This window comes from Meles meles, chromosome X, assembly GCF_922984935.1.
Source record: "Meles meles chromosome X, mMelMel3.1 paternal haplotype, whole genome shotgun sequence".
NCBI lineage: Eukaryota > Metazoa > Chordata > Mammalia > Carnivora > Mustelidae > Meles > Meles meles.
Window position 1 is genome coordinate 127,802,057 of NC_060087.1, and position 22,064 is coordinate 127,824,120.

The 22,064-nt window shown below is 60.2% G+C and overlaps 3 protein-coding genes across 12 annotated transcripts; 1 reads left to right on the forward strand and 2 right to left on the reverse strand.

Annotated features, from left to right (window-relative positions):
* The first annotated feature begins 863 nt into the window (after nt 1–863).
* On the forward strand, nt 864–6,438 carry EOLA1 (endothelium and lymphocyte associated ASCH domain 1). 10 transcript variants are annotated; one of them, XM_045996209.1, is made up of 7 exons: nt 899–992; nt 1,983–2,046; nt 2,155–2,334; nt 2,495–2,701; nt 4,196–4,338; nt 4,456–4,737; nt 5,624–6,438. In XM_045996209.1, exons 6-7 carry the CDS (start codon nt 4,485–4,487, stop codon nt 5,845–5,847), a joined length of 477 nt encoding a protein of 158 aa, XP_045852165.1. In that variant the 5' UTR covers nt 899–992; nt 1,983–2,046; nt 2,155–2,334; nt 2,495–2,701; nt 4,196–4,338; nt 4,456–4,484; the 3' UTR covers nt 5,848–6,438. The 10 variants fall into 10 exon arrangements, with proteins under 10 accessions (XP_045852166.1, XP_045852165.1, XP_045852167.1 ...); XM_045996208.1 differs by having other exon boundaries at nt 903–992; nt 1,778–2,046; XM_045996205.1 differs by lacking the exon at nt 899–992 and adding an exon at nt 1,068–1,329 and having other exon boundaries at nt 1,778–2,046.
* Nucleotides 6,439–7,105: 667 nt separating this feature from the next.
* Nucleotides 7,106–8,803, reverse strand: LOC123934365 (heat shock transcription factor, X-linked member 3-like). The gene is made up of 2 exons (XM_045994418.1): nt 8,246–8,803; nt 7,106–7,708 (listed from the first exon to the last, which is right to left on the reverse strand). Exons 1-2 carry the CDS (start codon nt 8,732–8,734, stop codon nt 7,106–7,108), a joined length of 1,092 nt encoding a protein of 363 aa, XP_045850374.1. The 5' UTR covers nt 8,735–8,803.
* Nucleotides 8,804–14,973: 6,170 nt separating this feature from the next.
* LOC123935328 (melanoma-associated antigen 8-like) lies at nt 14,974–16,089 on the reverse strand. Its single transcript, XM_045996048.1, has one exon. It carries the CDS (start codon nt 16,087–16,089, stop codon nt 14,974–14,976), a length of 1,116 nt encoding a protein of 371 aa, XP_045852004.1.
* Nucleotides 16,090–22,064: the final 5,975 nt, after the last annotated feature.

The following is a 22,064-nucleotide window of genomic DNA, read 5'->3' on the forward strand; positions in this document are numbered from 1 at the left end:
CCCCTTCACACACCTTTCCGCCAGTCCCTCCCTGCCCCTTCCAGCTCCGCCCCGCTCGACCCCAGCTCTTCCTCCTAGCATTCCACCAGCCACGCCCCACTCCTCCCCCCGTTTCCCCTCTCCGGGGTCCCCCTCCCTGCCCTACAACTCCGCAGGTCTTCACCCACAGTGGTCCCCCAGCTCCTCACAAGGCTCCATGTCCAATTCCACCTCCCCAACGTAATCCCGCTACACCCCAGCTCTGCCTTCCCACTTTCCTCAGCTCCACCCGCCCGTCTCCAGCTCCTCCACTCAGCTCCGCCCCGCTTACTCCCCAGGTCTCCATCCCCGGTGGTCCCCCAGCTTCTCCGGTGGCGCCTCCCCACGCTTCGCTTCCCCAGCGGTCCACAGATCCCCCTGCACCTCCGCTGGCTACACCTCCTCAGGCCGACCCTGCTCTTGGCACAGCTCCTCCTCCGCCAATTGCCCCCCCAGCTCAGTCCTGCTCCTTCCCGTTCAGTGCCCTAGCGCCCCCCCAACTCTTTCTCACAGCCGGAGCCCACTGCTCTTGCAGATGCGCCCCAGCTCCTCCCTGAAACCGGCCTCAAAGCTCCTCCCCCAGCTCCTTCCCACAGACCGCCCGCCCGAACCCCTCCCCCAGCCCCGCCTCCCGTAGCACTGCCCCACTGGCCCATTCCCAGCCCGCCGACTTTACGCCGCGCCCCCATTTCTTCTATCATTTCCGGTTCCGCTCCAGCTTCCGGCGTCTACCTCCCCACCTAGCCAGAGCGTCCCCCGCGAGTCGTGGCGCCCTGACTCCAAACACGTCTCCTAGCGGCTGGGGCTGGCGCGGCTCTGCGCGTGCGCACGTGAGTGCGTGTGTACGTAACTGCTTGGCTGCGGGCCTACGCGCTTGCGCACGGGCCTGTTCCGCCACTCCGTGTGCGTACGCGCGTTCGATCCTGCGTACACGCCGCAGAGAAGGGGCGCCGGCGCCTGAGTGAGCCTGTCAGGTGAGGGGCCGCCAGCGCCTGAGCGAGGCTGTCAGCGGTCCCCGGGGCGGGGCCGCGCCCATGGCCTCAGGGGGGCCGCGGCGACGGCCAGAGAGCCAAGATGCGGGCGGAGCAGTCTGTCCTCCCTCCGCGGCCGGCGTCGTGTCCCCGCCGGCGCGTGGGAGACGGTGGTCCTGACGCTGGTGGCGTCGGCGGGTCCCTCGGAAGCGGCCGATCCCGCCCGGTGGCCGCAGCCTGGTCAGCCGAGGGTGCCCGCGCCTCCGTGCCCCGACCCGCCCGCCAGCAAGGGAGCCGGGAAGCCGGTGCTGCTGAGGCCTGCTCGGCCCTCCTCGGGACGGTACCTCTGGGCTGGGGCTTCCCGGGCCAGGGGGGCCGGGTCTGGGAGCATGCACAGAGCTGCCCAGGCCACCTTTCCCTGTCCCCTCCTCCCACCACTGTCACAAGGCCCGCCATCCTTCGAAGTGCCCGTACCGGCGACGGGCCTGTGCGCATAGAAGCAGGAGCATGCCGGTCCTCCATCACCAGCCGTCCCTCACTGTGTCCCTCCCTGCCTGCCTTGGGCCCTGGGCTGTGACCTACCTGAGGTTCCCCGGCTGTGCAGCTGTGTGGTGTTAAGCTGGTTGCCTGTGGCACTCCTCCCACTCGGGCCTACTCAGGATTTTATTGAGGGGAACGGGATTGTAGGGTCCCCAGATCCTTCCCCTGAGACAGTGTGAAGGGGTGGGGTCATCTGTCTCCTGTGGGATAAGGGGTCTGCTAGGCTGAAGGACACGATCCGCTTCCAGGAGAGGATCTTCTCTGCTGCTGCTGGCTGGGCCGTCAACGTGAGGAGCAGAACCAAACCTTGAGGGAGGTGTTTCCCATGCCAGGGGCCCTCCTGTGTCCCAGTGGTCCCCCAACCCTGCTGAGTAGAAAACCTGTTCTGGCACATTCGCCAACATTGTCCTTTTCTACCTAATGACTTTGTCTTCTCCCCACCACCCACCCCAGTCCTTGTGCAGGCGAAGAAGCCCAGGCAAGTAGAACAGCATTTTCTGCTCAGACCACAAAGCAGGTACTCTGCAGGGTGGGGCAGGAGGGCACCCGTACAGTTCCAACCCTCGAGGGGCTCCGTCCACACTGTTCCATTCTCCTTGTGCTTTTGTGGCCCCGATGACAAAAGGGTTGGCCAAGAAACTGAATGGCAGACACGAGGCAAACCTGCAGTCCGGTTATCGACCCTCATAGAAGAAAGAAAAAGGGCCAGGCCTTAGGGGGACTTCCAGTCTCCCTCATGAATAATCCGGACCCAATGAACAGGGCGACCCTCTGTCACCCGTCGGGTTGGCAGAGCTGGAACAGGGTAACGATGCTCAGGGCCGACAGGGGAGGAGGGAGGACGTGGAACCCTTGCCCGGGGTTGGTGGGGCGTACCCAGGGGACCCTTTGGGGAAGGTGGTCTGCTGGCCTGTATGTCAGCATCTCAGGTGCGCATGCCGTGACCCTGGCCACCTTCTGAACAGGTCCTCTGCCAGCGAGTGTCCGTTGTGACGTCCTCTGTAGTGGCAGAAAGTACACAGCAGCCTGGGAGTCTCCATCAGTAAGGGAAGAGTCAGCAGATGGAGGGACAGGCAACAACGGGAAGCCACACAGGCAGTGAAAAAGATGACAGATGACGATGTCCAGGCACGGAGGAATGTGCTGGACGTGCCTCGGCTGGAGAAATCATTGTGCGTCCTGTGGAGATGTCCGGGACGGAGCCTACATCTACCTCTGAATTAGTTTGCCACGGTGGTGGGAGCAGGCTCCCACAGACTGGGTGGCTTAAAGAGCAGAAAGGAATGGTCTCCCATTTCTAGGGGCTGGAAGTCCGAGCTCTAGGCGTCAGCTCTATTTGCCTCTTCTGAGAGCTGGGAGAGAATGTGTTCCATCCCTCCCCTGCAGCTTCTAGTGGTTTCCTGGCCATCTTCGGCCTCCCCTAGCTGGTGGATCGCTGCCTGCCTCTTCACATGCCTTTCCCTGAACTTCACCCTTTTATAAGGACACCAGTCATACTGAGTGGGGGTCTGCCCAGCTGAGCTCATTTGAACTCAAAGGGTCTGTAAAGGCCTTTTCTCTATATGGAAGGTTACGTTCTGAGGGACTGGGGATTGAGGCTTCCAATAGGCGAATTTGGAGGGGACATGATGCAACCCATAAGGACGTATAAAGGCCCTGAGGGAGGGATGAACTTGGCCTGCTCCAGGGATGGAAGGAAGGCCTTTGTGGCTGCAGGGTGGTGAGTAGAGGGGAGAGGGGAGCCGATAGCGGGGGGTTGGGGTGAAGATCACGTGGGGCCTTGAGGCCCTGGCGAGAAGTGTGATCTGTCCTGGATGGGACAGGAGGCCCCTCGAGGGTTCTGGCAGGGAGTGACAGGATGGATCACTCCTCTACCAGAACCGCTCTGTCCACGGTGCAGACACGAGTGTGCTGCGCGCCCGCAGCAAGTCCCAGGACGATCGGGAGACCGCCCGAGAAGGCAGCGGGACCTGGGCGGACTTGGACTAGGATGGTGGCTGTGGCGACGATGGAGAGGGGTCAGGCTCTGAGGAGGTTGGGGGAGCGGCACCCGTGTGATGTGAGTGCCCGGGGCAGGAAAGGGAGCCCGGGCAGCTGCTGGGTCGGGGACTGGAACAACGCATTGATGGTGAAACCACTTGCAGAGGTGGGACGGAAGTGGATTTGAGGGTGGCGGTGGTTGGTACCTGAGGCTACTGGCTCTGGAAGGTGGAGACGAAGCAGGAGTGGCCTGTGTGAAGGGGGACGGAGCAGGCTCGCCTGCAGTGTGCCAGTCTGAGAAGAAGGGAGGGAGGGGTGGTTAAGGGCACCAGGCTGTCGGGCCGCGACTTAGATGAGGACAGAACAGGCACGAGGCGGGTCACAGGTGCCTGTGGTGACCCGTGTGTTCCTGGAAGGTGGGGGGTGGTGCATGGCGAAGGGGCAGAGGCTGCGAGTGTAGACTACTGTTCTGGGGACCTCTGCTGTGCAGAGATTGAGAGAAGGCCTCAGGAGCCGGAGGCCTGTGTGGGCTGGGGGAAGGGGCCGGGTTGGGGCAGTCTTGTCCTTGTGGTGAGGGCTACACAGGTGTGGCAAACCCAGGGGCCTCCCCATGTGTGCTCTCCTGGGGCTCAGTGGCCTCTGTCCTGGCACTGACCACATGCTGTCCTGGCCATGCCTTTGTCTAGCTGTCTCCACCCTCCTCCGCGAGCTCGCCAGAGATTCCGTCTGATGGACAGGTCGTCTTGATCACCAGCCCCTTCCTTTGGGCCCGTCAGCTGACCGTGTAGTGGTAGAAGGAAGGAGCCGAGGCTCTCTGCTCCCCCACCAGGTCAGTGGGGTCTCAGGGCGACCCGTGGGACACTGGGGAGAGGTCTTGCCCGCGGGTCATGAGCTGGGAGTGCCGGGCGTGATGCTCATTGACGTTTGTGGCTCCGTGTTTCCGCAGGCCAGGTGAAGCCCCGGAGCTGCAGGGAGATGAAGTTCGGCTGCCTGTCCTTCCGGCAGCCGTATGCAGGTTTTGTCTTAAATGGGGTCAAGACCGTGGAGACGCGTTGGCGTCCTCTGCTGAGCGGCTACCAGAACTGTACCATCGCCATCCACATTGCCCACAGGGACTGGGAAGATGGCGCGTGGAGGAAGCTGCTGGCCGAGAGGCTTGGGATGAGCCCCGCTCAGATTCAGGCCTTGCTTCGGGAAGGGGAGAAGTATGGCCGCGGTGTGATAGCAGGCAAGTGACCGTAGTCCAGAGGCTGCTGGGACACCTCCGAGGGCTGCCCCCCAGCATCTGGCTCCGGGTTTGGTGGCTTGTTTTCTTTAGAACTGCTGGGTGCCTGGGCCGTGGTTTCTTTAAGCAACACACCCTTCAGAGGGGCAGCAGGGGACCCTGGGCTCGGGGCTTGGGGGTCGCCGAGGACCCACCACCTCGGGGGAAGCCTGCATCCACTCTGGGTCTCAGTTCCGTTCTTGATCTTGGAGGCAGGGACAGGTTCCCAGACTCCACGTGGCATTTGCCTGCGGGTATGTATGTGTACACCCCTGTATTTGTGCACGAGTGCGTGTGTCTGTGTGTGCACCCGCGTACACGTGGCAGAGACCCTGGGAGGCAGAGACCACAGGACCTGGGGTGGTTTGGGGTAGCCTCCAGACTCAGGCTGTTGCCTGGCTTTGTGAGCAATGCCCCACCCCCATGGTCCTGGGTATGGACCCCCTTATCCTGGATAAGTTCCCTTGAGGGGTCAGGTCCCACTGCTGTACCTGCCACCTGCCCAAGTGCTTGGGACCTGACGGACTGTTCCTCCTGGCGTCTGGAGCCCTTCTGATCTCTGCCTGCTGCCCTAAGCAGTTGGGCAGGGACCTGCCCCATCTTTGGGTGTGGTCATTAAGGACAAGGCCCTCCACTTCCTTTCTCTCCCTCCCTCGGCCTCACCCAGAATTCCCTGAACAGAGTTTGGCCGTGCTGCCGATGCTGAGTCAGAGGGGCCCAGCATACTCCGTGTCCCCTCGGTGAGACTCCCTTAGTCTCTGGTGCTTGGAGCGATTGATAGCCGTGTTCCGCAACAGGTGGGCCTCGGTTTCGGGAGGAAAAACCACCGTGAGCTTCTCTTTGCGCACAGGGCTTGTTGACGTTGGGGAAACTTTGCTGTGCCCAGAAGACTTAGCTTCTGAGGAGGTCGTGGAACTGGAAAATCAAGCTGTCCTGACCAGCCTGAAGCAGAAGTACCTCACCGTGCTTTCGAACCCCCGGTGGTTGCTGGAGCCCGTCCCCAGGAAAGGCGGAAAGGACATCTTCCAGGTAGACATCCCAGAGCACCTGATCCCCTTGGGGCGGGAGGCCTGAGGAGTGGGCAAGCTTAGGGAGGAGCGCTGCGTCCTGCCCCGCGAGCTGAGTGTCAGACGGGGACAGTGGCATGGTCTGGCTTGGCCCCGCTGCGGAGGCCGCTGCGGCTGCGTGCTGTTCGTGGACCCCGATTTCTGCACTCCCGTGCGGGGACTACCTGGCCGGACTTTCCTTGGGAGCTGCCCCTTTGGGCTCCTCGACAGCCTCAAGGACCCTGACCTTCAGGAGAATGGGAAAGCTGCCATAAAGGCCTTTGCACCTCGACTAATTTGGATTGTACAAAGAAATAGGTTTTAAAAGAACTAGTTAGTGTCTCCCCCCTTCTCGGTTCTGGTCAAAAGTCAGAGAGTGCTTGAACAGCATCCAGGGGCTGTTGTGGAAGGCAGGCCCGGGAGTGGCCCGCCACATCGGCCCCATTCACGGTGACGAGGACATCGGACTGAGAAACAGAGCACCCGTCTGTCCTCGCAGATGACTGTTGCTCTGTTGTAAAAGTGTCCCTTGGCCCATGATGTATGCGTGTTACACACATGGCATGGCTACTTCGTGTGCAAGAAGAGGATCCTAAATACAGCCCTGATGGGAAAGTGATTGAGTGCTGGTGGTTCTTTTGTGGCGAACTTTTTGCTTTTTCTGTGTTCTTTGCAAAGTTTCTAGTAGTTGTTATCTCTGGGGGTGCCGGGCCACCCTTGCCCCCCTCCGCCATTGACTGGAAAGGTCTGTCTCTTCTGAGCTAGACTAACAGCGTCCTATGTCCTTGCTTTGAGGTGGGCCTCTTTGGAAGGCCTTTGGCACTTGCACTCGGCTGCTGATCAGAAACTTGCTGGCATCACGAGGGGGTCCATGAGGAAATCCCCTCCTCTTTCAAACTACGTGAATGCTGTAAGGGGACACCCCCAAGGTCAGGGGTGAGACCTGCTGTCTTCTCCTGACCGACCTGCAAGGCTCTGGACCAGGTCTTCCTGGGCCTTCCTCAACACTCGTAGCCAGCTCGTGGGCTGAGTGTGCGAAAGTGCTGCTGCTTCAGAGAAAAGGGGACCCACCGGCACCAAAACCTGTCCCGGGCCAGGATTCCTAGCCGCCTCAGGGTGATCCGATGAGGCGTGTGTAGTACCGCAAGTTAGAAAGAACACAGACACGCCGTTGTCATGTGATTGTTTATTTACTCCTGTGAAGATGTGCTTTTCTTTATTATAGCCAAAAATAGATTCACAGTTACACAGTAGTGATTTTTACTTGTCAGCAGTGGCCTGTGAACTCAGGGACCTGGATTGTCCTTGAAATGTTCACAGAGGGCACACCTGTAATCTGAGGAGCCCTCCTCCTCCTCGTCCTCGTCCTCGTTCTCACTGGGGACCTCGTTTGGGGACATGACCGACAGGGCAGTCAGCAGGATGGAATAGCAGGCGTTGTACAGTGACATCACTGACCCGTAATCTGGGTAGAGGGCGGGGGCGGTGGGCCGCTCCCCCGCGCCCTCCCTTCCGGGGGAAGCGGGAGGCGCAACTGTGTCATTCCCGGAGGTGCCCTCCCCACACGGGCCGCCCTGCTCCCTGGAGGCAGGATTCTCCGGGTCATATCCCGCCGCGCTGCTCAGGGACCAGATACCAGAGAAGGTAAAGGACCCGGTGCCGCTGGGTCCCGGAACATTTGGGCCTTCTTGGGGGGCTGCCTTGTCCTCCTTGGTGGATTCCTTGCGATGGATTCGTGGGGACCGTCTTGTAGGTACTACGGGCTTCTTTCTCTTTGATGGGGTCGCGCCGTTCCCTGGCCACCCGGTGACAGTTCTCGGGTCACCGCTTCTCTGAATATTCTCCAGCAGCACTGGCCTGTCTCGCTGAAAGCTTGAGTTGCGGTAGAGCTGTAATAAGATGTGTCATTTTAGACATTCTGGAAGGAAAGAGCCGTGTCCCCTGCTGCCCCTGCCGTCACCACCACCATGGCCACCGCTGTCCCTACCGCCATCACTGCCCCCACCCCGACCACTGCCAGCATCGCTGCCACCACCGCCCCCACCACGGCCACCACCGCTCTCGCCCCCCTCTACCCCCCCCCACCACCACCACTGTCCCCACCACCGCCACCACCGCCACCACAGCTACTCCCTGCCCTCCCCCCGCCCAGGGAAGTCTTAATGGTCTAGTTCTACTAGGGAGAAAAGAGGGTGCCTGCGAGCTTCACTATGCCCTAGACCCTGAGCTCGTGAACGACACAGAATGCATAGGTTAAGGTGTTCACATACCTGTGTGACGTTCCCTGGCCTCTGTTTAGGCATAGAGAAATATGTTAATTGAAATATTAATAAGAAATTAAATCCTTTCATTAGATTGTTCATCTGGGCCTACTAGGAAGGTGTTAGGATGGAAAACATGGGAAACGCAAGAACTTTCTACTTTACCATCGTTTTCCTGTTCCCTGGGGCAGGAACCGAACGGTTGTTTGGGTGTATTTTGCTGAACCCGTACAGGTTCATTAGGCGGATGAACCCCTTCAAGCTGTCAGTTTCAAAGATTCTCTCTGGACCCCTCCGGTGGAGAATCTCCCTCTGGAAAAGGTCTTCATCGATGATCACAGTGTCGCCGTCGTCATTCCAGCACACGGACGTGAAGGTGTTGTCCTCCACGATCCTCCAGAGCCTTCTTGGGAAGGAGAGCCCGAAAATGTTTTCTCCCACGCCGTAGGCACCGTGGTTTGGGGCCGGTGGCTGTGGGTTGTCTTGGGGGCCTGGATCTCTGCTCACGGCTGGGTCCTCATGCTTCTCCGAATTCTCCCTGGAATCCAAATTGAGGTGCAGGGAGGAACTGGATGGGACCTCTCCTGCCGACTCCCCATCATCAGGAGGAGCCAGCATGACTTGGTACATGTCGTCGGCACCCTGACTAGCCATGGAGCTAGTCTAGACCAAGAGCATTTTCACCCCGAGGCTGCCTTGCTAGACTCGAGTCAGAAATGCCCGTAGCCAAGACAGGATGCCCAATATATACTGTTCACAAAATTCTAGAATTTTGTAGTGGGGCAACCGGGTGCCCGGGTCATCGCCCTCCTTAGCTGTCGTGTGATGTCACAAAGGTGGTCTGGAGAGGGAACCCTGGCCAAGTGTCGGGGAGGGACGGGTACAACCCCCAGCTTCTCTCTTTTCAACGAGTATACAGAAGCATGGTTTGAGTTCTCCAGAAAGGCTCCGGGCTACAGCCAGGCACAGTGTTTCCCGGGGCCAGGCGCTGGATGGGTAGAGAAACCATGATTCTAGGTCCACTCCCGCTCCCTGAGGATGGGGGAGACCTATTGTTGGCCTCTCGGCTTAGCTCAAGGGCCAGGCCCTGGTTAGTCCTGGCTTGACTACCACCAAATCCGTCCCGGTCAGATGCGCCCTTGGGGGACTGTATCTCTCCGAGGATGGCCATCCCTAGCGGTCTAGTGGGCCTGGGCTCAGTCTGCCTGCCCCCCCACTTCCTGCTTTGGTCTCTTCCACCTGCTTCTGTTGGTTAGTTGGTCCTGCTCAGATGGACCTCAACAAAGAGTCCTTTATTCTCACCCCTGGATCCAGAGTTCCCAGAGTAGAGCTGAACTCGGCAGGGTGAGTGCGTCCCTCTTGTTCCTCAAGCTTGGCGTCACCCACAGCGCCTCAGACACACTGTTACCCACGGTGCCAGCGCCGTCTGTGAACGGCCGCCACCTCCTTCGCTCTGCTTGAGGGTCTCCTATTGAGCGCTGCTTGTCCCCAGATCTCATCCCTTTCCAGATCACGATGGGATTGTCCCTAGTTCCCATTTGTTCCCTGTAGAAACTCTCCCGCGTTGGGGACACTTGTGTTCGCCCTTGGCAAAGCTCCCAGCACAGACAGGTGGACGCAGCCTCCCTTGGCTGCCTCGAACGCCCGATCTCTTCCGCAACAGAGTGCTGGGGCTCCAGCTCTCCCAGATTTCTGGCCTCCCGCCTCCCAGCTAGATCTCCTTTGGCACGTCCCCTTTTAATGACTTGACTTTGAGGTTCAGCGTATATTCTGTTCAGTTGAAACAAAGCATCTCACGGGCCCACTCCCATGCCAGCCGTGCTCCCCCTGCCCCGAGCCCACCCCCGTCCGACTCCGGCGTTCTCTCCTACCTCATCGTTACCGGGATGACCGATCCACTGAGTGATGGTTTGGCTCTGGGGTTACTTTTCAAAGGGCCTACGCTATACAGACTCCGTCCCAAGGAGAATTTCGACTTGCTTAGCTAGACATGACCAGAGGAAGCCAATACACAGTATCCGTAAATAGAGGAGAGTCTGGGTGTGGGGTAAGACAAAACCTAAATGAAAAGTCCTCTTCACCACATGAGAGGATGGGACCGTAGCGTGGGGGCATATGTGTTCTCTAGCCCCCGGGACAACTCTGTTCTTAATCGTAATCCCCGCCGTGGAAAGGCCCCACGTCCAGGATACTAACTCCTCCTAACTCCTCCTCCTCTGCCCCTGAGGTGGGTCATTGGAGTTCTCTGAGGGTCAATCCTTTGTGTCTAAATGACAAGCACCAAGAGGGTTTGAGAGAGGCTCTCCCCAGCTGCACCCCCTCTGCCGCCTGCCTCTCTGCCTACTTGTGATCTCTCTGTGTCAAATAAAGAAAAAAGTCTTTAAAAAAAATAAAGGACCCATGTCCAAGCTTGGTTTCCAGCTGTCCTCCCTCCCTTGCTGTACACGGGGGCCCGGACTCTCCCGATTCCCACTGGCTTCCTTTTCTGCAGTATCAGACACATCCCCTTCAGGGACCTTCTCCCACTGGGACTCGTGGTGTTAAAGTCACTCCACTGGCCTCTCTCTGCTGTGAACTCTGATGCCTGGAAACAGAACCCATCTCCCGGTGCTTCCTGCCTACTGGAGCCTCTGGACAGGGAGGCCCGTGTGGGAGGGAGGGGCAGCCTGCCGAGAGACAGAGACTTCTAGAGACTGGAAAAGCAGCGTTCAGGCTGTGTTCCTGAAATGAGCCAAAGAGGTGCTTTGTGCACGGGCCCCTAGGCGGTGCGTTTCACCAGAGCGGACTGCCCCCATCGCCTCAAACAGCCCCCAGCACCCAGCCCCGATTTTCTTTCACACTGGCAGCTCTTCCAAGTGTAGCTCAGAGGAGCGGCTGGCCTTTTGGAGCCAGCCCTTCGGCCACACCCCAGCAAACCTCACCCCGTCTGCTGAGAATACAGGAGATAGAGCTTCGTGGTTCTCACACACCAAGCCAGTACCCGAGCTGCTGAGCTGAGCCCCCTGCCCAAGCAGTCCCTTCCCTGGCCTTTGTCCATTAACCCATGGGGCCACGGCGGCAAAACGCCATGGCCAGAGTGGCCCTGGAACGCGAGACACCGCTCTCTCTCCCGGCGCTGGAGGCAGGAAGTGCAAGGTGCCAACAAGGAGGAGTGAGAACCCTCCTCCTGGTTCGCAGCGCCCACCTTCTCCCCGCATCCTATCATGGTGGAAGGGGCTGGGGAACCCTCTGGGGCCTCTTTGACCAGGTGCTACTCCCATCCAGGAGGCTTCCACCTTCAGGACTAAATACCTCCCCCAGGCCCCACCTCCAAAGCCATCATCTTTGGTGCTCAGGATTCCCCCAGATGTATTTGGGGGAGGGGGGACTCGTGGAGCATGCAGCACTCCAGCCTGCATCGTGCCCCCCTGACCATAAGGGCCTGGGCAGTCTCACACCGGGAGGGGCTCCCCTGTAATAGGACTCCGAGCAGGCGCCACCCAGGACAGCCTGCTGTGTGCTGCTGCCTGTCCTGGCCTTGTCCTCTTCCTGGGTCAGCCCCCAGTCCCTGGAGGCCCCTGCAGTTTGCTCCTGAGCTCCTGCGAGATCACAGGTCTGAACCTTCGAGGCTGCTGTGGATCCAAGGTGAGGTGCAGGGTTTCTAGCTGTCAGCTAGCGGGGTCCCCAAGAATGGCAAAGCAAAAAAGGCCTCTGCTCGAGCCGTGCCTTGACTTGGCGCAGGAAAGCCACTGACTCTGTCAGACCCGGACTCACAAAGCCTTGTGCGCAGGCTAGAATGCCGAGCCGAACCTGAACGCGTGCACTGGGGGCGGGCCTGTGCAGCCTCAGCATCAGCTGTGCTGAGAGGACAGCAAGCTAAGCGCCAGGGACAGATCTTGAGCTCCGGGATCCTTGCAGATGTGGGACAGCCCTCTGAGAGGCCCAGATCTGTCCAAATACCTTGGGTGCGGTCACAGACAGTGAGGGTCACTCGCAGATGTTCAGAATAGAGGGCCGGTTCCCTCCTGCAACCGAGTCATTGCTGCCTGTGGGCGTGGCGTCTCCCACACAGACCAGTGAGTGCCCTTCGAACTCGGGGCCCCCATGGGAGGCCACACGGCCCTGGAAGGCCCATCACCGGGACCCTGAGGCCTCCACACGCCCTGTACTGATCCAACACAGCCCCCTCTGCCTCGGCTTCATCAGCAGGCCTAGCCTGGCTGGTTGTAGTCTGGGACAAACGCTGCTTGCCTGGGTCCCTCCCGCTTCCCCTGCCGCATCCCCCAGGCCATGAGGGTGTTCAGCCAGCCTTCCCGGGAAGGCTTTGCTCTTTCCTCTCCCCGTCACGGGAGGGGCGATGTACACCCATCGCAAAAACTGTTGAAAATTCAGGATATCATCCCTACCACCCCTGGACAGTGACGAGTCTTTCTGGTTCCCTTCTATGACGATGCTGGTCTGTGAAAATGCTTTCGTGCCCGCCACATAGGAGCCTCCAGACAAAAGGGCCTGGGAGAGAAGACAGGGGGAGGGAAACAACGCAGTCTGATCACTGAACGACACACTGATTTGTATATCTGGAAGAAAGACAAGCCCCACACCCAGGACATGTGGGGCGGGGGTAGGGCTCTGTGATCCTGGGGTTCCAGAAGTGCTCCCGGAAGCCTGTTCCTCCCGAAAGACGCTCCTGTGCTGCCCCCGGAGGTGCCACAGGGTGGACAATCCAAACCAACTGCCAAGATTGGGAGCAGCCAGACAGCGCCGGGGGCGGGGGGGAGATCGTCCAGCAGCACAGCCCCAAGTCACGTCACTTCTCCCCTTCTCCACACGGAGACCGCGACACATCCCACAGGGTCAAGGCTCTGGCCTAGCACGCGGCCCAACCCCACTCCTACCAGTCCCGGGTTGCTCTGGGCACTTGTGACCAAGGGGCTCTAAGGCACAGGCTCCCGGAGCCCGTCCTGCGCTTCCCTGCATGAGCTGGAGCAGCTCCAGGCGCTCAGGCACACAAGCCCCTCACTGGACCCCCAGCTGACTGAACAAGGCTGTAGCTCAGGAACACCAGACCCGAGAGCCGCGGAGACCACAGGTGGTGGGCCGGGGTGCAGGCAGTGTCCGTCCCTCTGGGTGCGCCCCTCCCCCTGCATCTCCCTGTCCCTACCTGAAAGCTCTCGAGCCTGTCCCTCTGGGGTTTCATGGAGGCTCTGTCACTCCGTCTCCAGCCCACTCTGCCCTCCCCCGTGGTCAGGGGGTCGGGGACCGAAAGCTCCCACCCTCCAGTCACCTGGCAGGTTCTCCTGGCAACCAGGCCCCCCACATAGGTGTTGCCCAGAGTCACCTCTGGACATTACAAAAGTCACCTTCCTCACTCCCCGCACTTTGGAATTACGAGGGTTTGGGGAACTCAGAGTCAGGGCTCGGGACCAAGACCAGATAGAAATGAGATATGTATTTTGGTTACTGAATGACCAACCCTATATCTTCCTTATGAATCACGATATCACACCTACATTTCACGCTCTCTGAATCCTGCTGCTGTGACCATGGGCCCACAAAGGAGCTTTGAGACCCAGCTTTCAAGTCCTTGACTGTATACTCAGAATTGGGATTGCTGGCCCATACAGAAATTTCCATTTCTGCTTTTTTGTGACCCTGTCCCATGCTTTCCCACAGCAGCTGTTACCAGGGTCCATTCCCCCAAGAGTGTACAAGGGTTCCGATTTCTCCACAGACCCAATGTCGTAAAGGCCACAAAACTCTCTCTTGTGCTCAAAGTTTCTGATGCAGGTGGAAGGCAGCAAACACCCTTCCTTCCTGTCACAAAAGAGTGCTCGGACTTCTCCAGGATCCAGTGTATATTCTCAGAGCAATTCTCCATTCCAGACTTGCTCCCACACCGAAGGCACCCCTTCTCCATGGAGGACCACGGTCACAGCACAGCTAACTGGCGATCACCTGGGAGCAGAAGTAATCATGCGAACCAGACGCCCCAGCCACCTGGGCTCATGGCATTTCTACTGCGGTGCTCGCTGCGAGAGCTGCACCCGCCTCCCTTTTTCCACTTCTTCTGCAGCTCTCAGGGCACCCCTCCCCAGCTTCCCACTAGGACTGGGGCTGCTTGACACAGAGTCCTGTGGCTGCGACGTGTCCTGCTTCTCCCAGTGTCCTCCCTGCTCATCCACAGGGCCTTCCAGAAAGCAGAGCTCAGCGCGTGTCTGGCGATCAAGGAGCCAGCGAGCAGGGCTCCCTCTGTGCTGAGAGGACATTTCTCCTCCTTTCTGGAAGAACCAAGCCAGGGCAGGAGCCCCTGCGTGTGTGCCTCTGGTATTTACACAATGACAGACAGAAAGGCATCAGAAGCAAGAACAAACAAACTTTCCTTTTATTTCTCAATTTCCTGACCCCATCACTTCCCTCGTCTCTTTCGACCTTTCAATCCATCCCTCCAAATGCGTTGTGATTTTGAACTGGAGCCCAAACAAGGAGACAGCGGGTCCACCGGTTTCCAAGAAATGGCAAAACTCAGAACTCTTGAACTGGGTAAGGACAAACGCTGTGGGGGGATGTCACTCACACACTCAGCCGCTGAATCAGATGAAACCTTCTATAACAAGGAACCCCACTGGAGAGCTTCGCCAGGGACTCCAGCTCTGTGCGTGGGAGGCATCTCAGGGAACAGCCCCACGCACCCCCCTAAAGGAGGCCATTTGCCCTGCATTTTCCCTGAACTCTCACTGACCCTGCACTGCTTAGAATGCCAAGGATCTCTCTACACCTGTGGACATGCACTCTCTCTCTCACACACACACAAACAGGGAAGAACCGAGAAACTCCTCACTTCATGCTCAGTACCCCCGCAGGACAAGCTGCCGATCCTGCCAGAGCCGGGACCGCACCACAGCCGCCCCTGGGGCTCAAGCCCCCTCTTCCTCATCGCTCACAGCCTCTTCAGACGTGGCCAGGGAGGAATCTGGCAGCCCACAATTCGCCCGCAGCAAATACTCCAGCACTTGCAACCTGCTGGTTTCTGCGTGGGCCCTGGGACCCCACAGGAACTCGTAGCGGGCAGGGTCACTGCCGGGCACCTGCCGGTACTCCACGTACTCTTCCTGCACCCAGACGTTGGTCAGGAGCTCCCGGGGCTCCCCGTAGATGATGTGCTCCTCGCCGGCATACACCCCCATGACCCCCAGCGCTTCCCACACCACCTCCTCGGGGGCAGGGTCGCCCTCCAGGAGGATCACCCCCAGGAGCACCACCAGGAGGCCGGCCTTGGGCGGGCCCTGCTCACCACTCAGCATCGCATCGCAGGTGAGGCCCAGGACGGTGACCAGGACGTAGGAGTGCTCGCTGGGGTCCACCTCCTTCACCTCCACGCCGAACACCAGCCGCATGCACTGGGACACCTGGCCCAGGATCCCGGGGAACGCATCCCGCTCATCCTCGCCGACGATCTCCAGCATCTCCGCCAGGCTGGTCGGCTCCTTGGTGCAAAACTTTTGGAGCAGGAACCCCACCAGGCCGACCGCCCTCACGTGGAGTGCCGCGTGCTGCATGGGCTCGGCCACCCCCGGCTCCCCCCCAGTGCCAGACCCCTCCTCCAAGGCAGAGCTGGAGCTATCTTCAGACAGGCTCCAGGGAGAGGCTGCCATGGCACTGGGGGCGGGGAAGGCCCTCTGAGGGCTCTGGGGAGGACTCGGGCCTCCAGCAGCGGACTCCGGGGTATTAGGGAACAGGACAAAGTAAGAGGAGGAAGAGGAGGAAGAAGAGGAGGATAAGTGGGAGGAACAAGAGGAGAAGAAGGAGGAGAAACTGGAGAAGGAGGAGGAGGGGGAGGAGGAGGAGGAGGAGGAGGAGGAGGAGGAGGAGGAGGGGGAGGAGGAGGGGGAGGAGGAGGAGGAGGAGAAAGACAGGGCCTCCGCGAACCCCGAAGCCTCATACAGCTGCGCATCCGCCAGGCGCTGGGCATCTCCGGGGTCCTGAGGAGCCTCCTTCAATTTCCGGAGCTCATTCCTCCCTCCCACAGGCATGATGACTTGTGTCCGGCAGCAGCCCCCGTATGGGCAGGAGGGTGCGAAGCAACCCAAGGGCCTGGGAGAGAGAGTGGGTGTGAAGGGCGTCAGCTGAGGAAGGTACCCTCCACCTCCTTGACAAAGGGGACTCCAGATCTTCTCTGTACTGGCCCTCTCGGGCCTCGCACGGGTCTCTCCTCCGGGACAGCCTGTCCCCTTCAAAACTGAAGGAGGGAAGTCCAGGGTCTCCTCTGCTCTGTGACCGCACGCATCCTGCCGCAGACCCAGGTCTTCACCTCCCCGTTTCTGAGTCCCCTGCGGGGGGGAAGGGGGAGGCAGCTCAGGGTGCAGACTGGGAAAACAGCCCAGGGCGCCCAGGGCCCCCAGGGCAGCCAGGAGAGCGGGTGTGACTCTGGGAGGTACCACTTCCAGAGGGTGGCCGTCCCTGCTCCCTCAGGGACTCACCTGTGCGCTGGCAGGGCCTGGGCCCATTGCTCTGCTGGCCTGAGGCCCCGGTCTCCGAACAAGGCCGCAGAGCCCGAGACTGAACAGAAGCAAGTGAGGGTGTCCACATCTGACCGCACCTACCCGGGGCCTCCTAGCTCCCTGGGAAGGGGAGGCTGCTGGGTCCTTGGCTCCTGCCAAGGCCCGGTATCTGGGGTTTCCTCCTTGTTCTGGCAATTGGGCTCCACTCTCTCTTGCCTCGGGGTCCTCACCTGGGACTCCTGACCCCCAAGTGGGCTTCCCCACATAACCAGATGGTGTCCTCTCAGATAATGGTCCTCACCTCCGTGCCAGCCCCAGAGAACCAGAAAAGGCACCTTGGACACTGTGATACATAAGCGGATGAAGATTTGGTCTTTATCCGCCCTTCCTGGCCCTCTGCTCTCAAACCCTCATAATTCCTAAGTGTGGGGACTGAGGAAGGTGCCTTTGTTAGGTCCACCAGGTGACTCTGGGCAGCACCTAGCGGGGACCTGGCAGCCAGGGGAAAGGGCCAGGTGACTGGAGGTTGGGAGTTGTTGGTCCCCGACCCCCTGACCGCGGCGGAGGGCAGAGGGGGCTGGACATTGAGTGACAGAGCCTCCATGAAACCCCAGAGGGACAGGCTCGAGAACTTTCAGGTGGGGACAGGGAGATAAGGGGGGAGGGGCGCACGCAGAGGGACGGACACTGTGCCTGCATCCCTGCCCACCGCCTGTGGTCTCCGCGGCTCTCGGGTCTGGTGTTCCTGAGCTACAGCCTTGTTCAGTCAGCTGGGGGTCCAGTGAGGGGCTTGTGTGCCTGAGCACCTGGAGCTGCTCTAGCCCATGCAGGGAAGCGCAGGACGGGCTCCGGGAGCCTCTGCCTTAGAGCCCCTTGGTCACAAGCGCCCAGAGCAACCCGGGGCTTGCCCAGTGACCCCTGAAGGGTGGGACAGTCTTGTAGGCCTGAGCTCCTGCCCTGTGGACTCTGAAGCTGTCTCTGGATGGAGAGTGTCGCAGCTGTGCTGAATTCCTGGACTCCTTGTGAGTGTCTGAGGTTCGCGGTCACAGGGAACCCGCCTCCGTGCAACAGCAGGTAGCAAAAGGCACCTATACCGCCCCCAGGCCACCCCCAGCACAATCTCACAGGGCTCCAGTGAGGCCAGGTCTCCTGACCCGTGGAGGGGATTCCCTCAGTCTCAGAGGAGGTTACTCTTTCCTCCTGCCAGGACCTGCCCTTCCTCCCAGCCTCAACCTGAGTTAGAGGCCTTGTGCCTCTCAGCCCAGGACCTCACCTCCCGGAGGACTCCCCACCTTCCTGCCCATGGGACACGTGAGCGTGCCGCTTAGTGCCGCCGCTCACTGTTCCTTCCGGAACCGACAGCAAGGCCGAGCTAGACTCTGTGCTGTCCTTTCTTCCCTGAAATGGGGGTGGGGGTAAGGTCCGTCCTCCTTCGGGGTCCTCACATTACTGCCTGGGTGATCCTGGGGTCCTCCCTCCGCTGCCCTGACGTTTCCCACAGACCAAGGGCCTCAGGTCCCTGACATCCCCCAGCCCCAACCGTGGGGCACAGGTGGGGCCTTGCCACATCCAGCCGTCCCTGCTGTGCACTCCCTGGCAGAGGGTCCTGCTGAGAACAGGGAAGCTGCACTCTCTAAGGCCCTTCTCTTTTGATGTGGGGGGAACCTTCCCACCCTCCAGCCTCCCAAAGGCTCCTTTTCTTGGTCCTGGCCATTCTTTGAACTCCCTTCTCTGCTGATCAGGTAGGGCTCCCTCTGTGGCCCTGAAGTCAGCCCTCTGAACAGAATCTCTCTGCCCCGAGCAGGAGGGAGGGGGGCTCCACGTGCAGCCTCCCCTGCCTGTGCTCTCCGAGGACGCACAGCTCGGGTCAGTGGGGCGCACTCGGCCTGGACGGGGAACCCTCTCAGCGTCCTCAAGGGGTGCCTATTGATTCCACTAGGGCTGCCTCCTTCTCTTCTCACCCAGACGATGCGCCCTGCAGAGTCCGACTCAGGACCTGAAGACACATGTGGGTGGCTCCTCGGGGTACAGCCCACCCAGCAGAGGCCCAACGTCCCAGAGCTGACAATGGGCCGCATCGGCCGTGGGTGTCCAGGGCTCCCCTCACGTTTGGGATGGGCAAGGCCCTGGCTCCAGGTTCAGAGCAAGTACCACACCTTGACCACTGGCACTCACCTGTGCTCTGACCTCACAGACTCCTGCCTCAGACCGAGACCTCCACGCCCCGTTCTAGAAGACCCTGGAGAAGAAAAGGAGGAGGCACCTGAGGGTACAGACTTCGAGCACAGCCCCGGGGCCCATTACATACAGGAGAGCTGGGTGGGACTCCCTGTATTTGCCACCCCTCCAGGCTCGGCGGTCCCCTCCTTGGCCTCTCAGGGGACTTCTTCCCCCTGCCAGGACCTAAGCCCCACCCCCACTTGGCCCAGAGGCCAAAGGGTCCCAGCAAGACCACGCAGCCCTGAGCCTCCACGGAAGGAAAGCGAGGGGGCCCACATCTGGACCGGCCTGCCCTAGGTCTACAGGGCTCGTCACGGATCTCCAGGGATGGCCAATCGTGGGGTTCCGTCTATACTGGATGGGTGAGACCCTCTGTCTATACCTTGACTCCAGGAAGGCCTGGGAAAACTCCCTGTGCTGACTGGAGCCCACCCTCCTGGGGTCGAGGCCTCATCTCACGGAGAAGCCAGAAGGAAAAGCGAGGAGAAATCAGTCTGCCCACAGATCCCCCGTCTCTTGGCAGGACCAGGGCCTCCTGTGTGTCTCCCAGGTGCGCTTCCTCTGATGACCTGACTCCAAACTCTCCGGGCATGGCCCTCGCCTCCCTGAGAGCTCCCCGAGGAAGGTGAGGAGGCAGCACTCCACGCCCTCCCCCTGTACCACACCATATTCATAAAGAGCTGAAATCGGGGGCTGGACCCTCTGTCCTGGGGCGGGAATGCACTCTCTGTCCTGAAAGTGCTCATGTTTACTTTCAGCAGGACCTGGAAGAATCCCTTCTCCTAACCTCAGGAGGCATCCTGCAGGCCAAGTTCCCCATCCCGCTGAGACCTAGAGGGGAAACCCGGATCCTCATTTTTCTCGACTCCCGGCCTAGACTCGCAGGACTGAACCTCGGGGCACACATTCTTTTGGAAACCCTATGTCTGGGTAGGGGTCTGCTCAGTCCTCCTCCGGGGTCTTGGGGCTCCCCCCTCTGCTAACCTGAGGCCACACTCTTCAGATCCTGAGGCCACCTTCCCCAGACCCTGGGTGAAACACTTTAAGTCAGGAAACACTTTAGCTGTTTCCCCCAACCCTGGGGGACAGCTAAGAAGGAGCCCAAGGGGAACAAAATCACCTTCTGTTTTAGGCTCTAAGGATCTCAACTCTCAGCCTGCATCCCTTCTGGACTCCAGCAGGACCTGGGGCCATGCCCTCTGCTGTCCCGAGTCCTTTCCTCTCTGACCTCCCCACACATCCCTGAGATCCACGGCCAAATGTGGGGGTGCGACTCAGGCAGACAGCTGCTCAAGGGCCTCCCTCAATGACTCTGTTCTGGGGTCCAGGTTCCCCTCACTTCTCCCTGAGGGTCCTCACCTTGACTCCAGCAGGTTCTGAGACTTCCCTGCTGCTGACCTGAGGTTGTGCCTCCCACCCCAACCCCAAGCCTCTCTGAGACGTGGATGTGGAATTCTGGACACGCCACTTACCTCCTCCTGCTCAGGGGCCTCCCAGGACCGATTCCCTTGGGTCTGGGGGCCCTCGGTCCTCCCTCTAGTGCTCACCTTGAATCCTGGCAGAACCCGGGCCCTCCCCTGCTGAACTGAAGCCCTGCTCCTTACACTAGGCCTCCTGACCCTCTGAGACCCAGAACCTGAAGTCCGGTCTCGCTACGCAGTCCCATGCCCCCCAGATACCCTCCTGGACTGACATTATGGCCCAACCCCTGTGAGGCCTCCTCTGTCCTCCTCAGAGTTCACACCTTGACTCGGATTACTGCTTGGGCCCTCTCTGCCCATCTGACCGAGGCCCTTCTCCTTCTACCAAGACCCCCAATCTTTCCAGAGACCAGGATGGGGCAATCCAACGGCACTGGGCTTGAGTCCCCTCCCCGCCCAGGGGGGCCTCCCTAGACTGACATCAGAGGGGGGCTTCTGCCAGGGTCTCCTCTGTCATCCCTCATGTTTCATGCCTGGTCTTTCCTCCCAGGCTCACCGGGACCAAACCCTCTGCCACCGGAGGGTGGCCCTGCTCCTTCCATCGGGCCCTCAGTCTCTCAGAGACCCGAATGCAGAAATCCCGATTCGCCCCGTGCTCCCATCCCCCTCAGGGACCTTCCCTGACTGACTCTGGGCTGGGCTCCAGAGTCCACCGTGAAGCCCAGCATGAAGCCCAGCATGACCTGTGCCCTCCCCTCTGCCCACCAGAGGGAGGCCCTTTTCCTTCTACCATAGTCCCCAGTCACTAGAGAAACCCGGATACGTGAGTCCCAGCCTAGGGGACAGGAGACCCCATCCCGTCCAGATGCCTTTCTAAACTGACCCTGGGGCCAGAATTCTGTGAGGTCCTCTCTGTCCTCCCTCAAGGTTCATACTGCGACTCCCACTCGCCCCTGAGCCCTCCCCCTGACGACCTGAGATGGGGTCCTTACACCAGGCCCTTCTTCACTCAGAGACCCGATGCAGAAGTCCGGACTCGCCACGTGCTCCCATCCCCCACCACGAACCTTCCCGGACTGACTCTGGGCTGGGCTCCAGGGTCCCTCAGTCCTCCCTCTGCACCCTCACCGTGAAGCAAAGCAGGACCTGCGCCGGCCCCGCTGCCGACCTGAGGGAGACCCTGCTCCTTCCGCTAAGGCCGCCAGTCCTCTGAGACTCAGAGGCGCCAGTCCCGCCACACTGGCCACGTGTCTCCATCCGCCCGGGGGGCCTTTCCAGACTGACCACGGGGTCCGACCTCGGTGACGTTCCTCTGTCCTGGCTCAGGGTTCATACCTTGATTCCCATTTGCACCTGATCCCTCCCCTCTGACGACCTGAGATGGGCTCCCTACACCAGGCCGTTCCTCACTCAGAGACCCGGATGCGGAAGTCCAGACTCGCCACGTGCTCCCATCCCCCACCACGGACCTTCCCTGACTGACTCTGGGCTGGGGTCCTGGGTTCCTCAATCCTCCTCCATCCTCACCATGAAACACAGCAGGACTTGCGCCCGCCCCTCTACCCCACCGAGGGACGTCCCACTCCTTCTGCCAAGGCCCCCAGTGTTTCTGAGACCCAGATGCGGCAGTCCCGCCCCAGGAGCTACGAGTCTCCATCCCGCTCAGGTGCCTTTCTAGACTGACACTAGGGCCCCATTGCTGTGAGGTCACCTCTGTCCTACCTCAGGGTTCAAACCTTGAATCACATTCGCGCCTGAGGCCTCCCCTCTGACGACCTGAGATCGGCTCCTTACTCCAAGCCCTTCTTCACTCAGAGACCCGGATGCGGAAGTCCGGACTCGCCACGTGCTCCCATCCCCCACCAC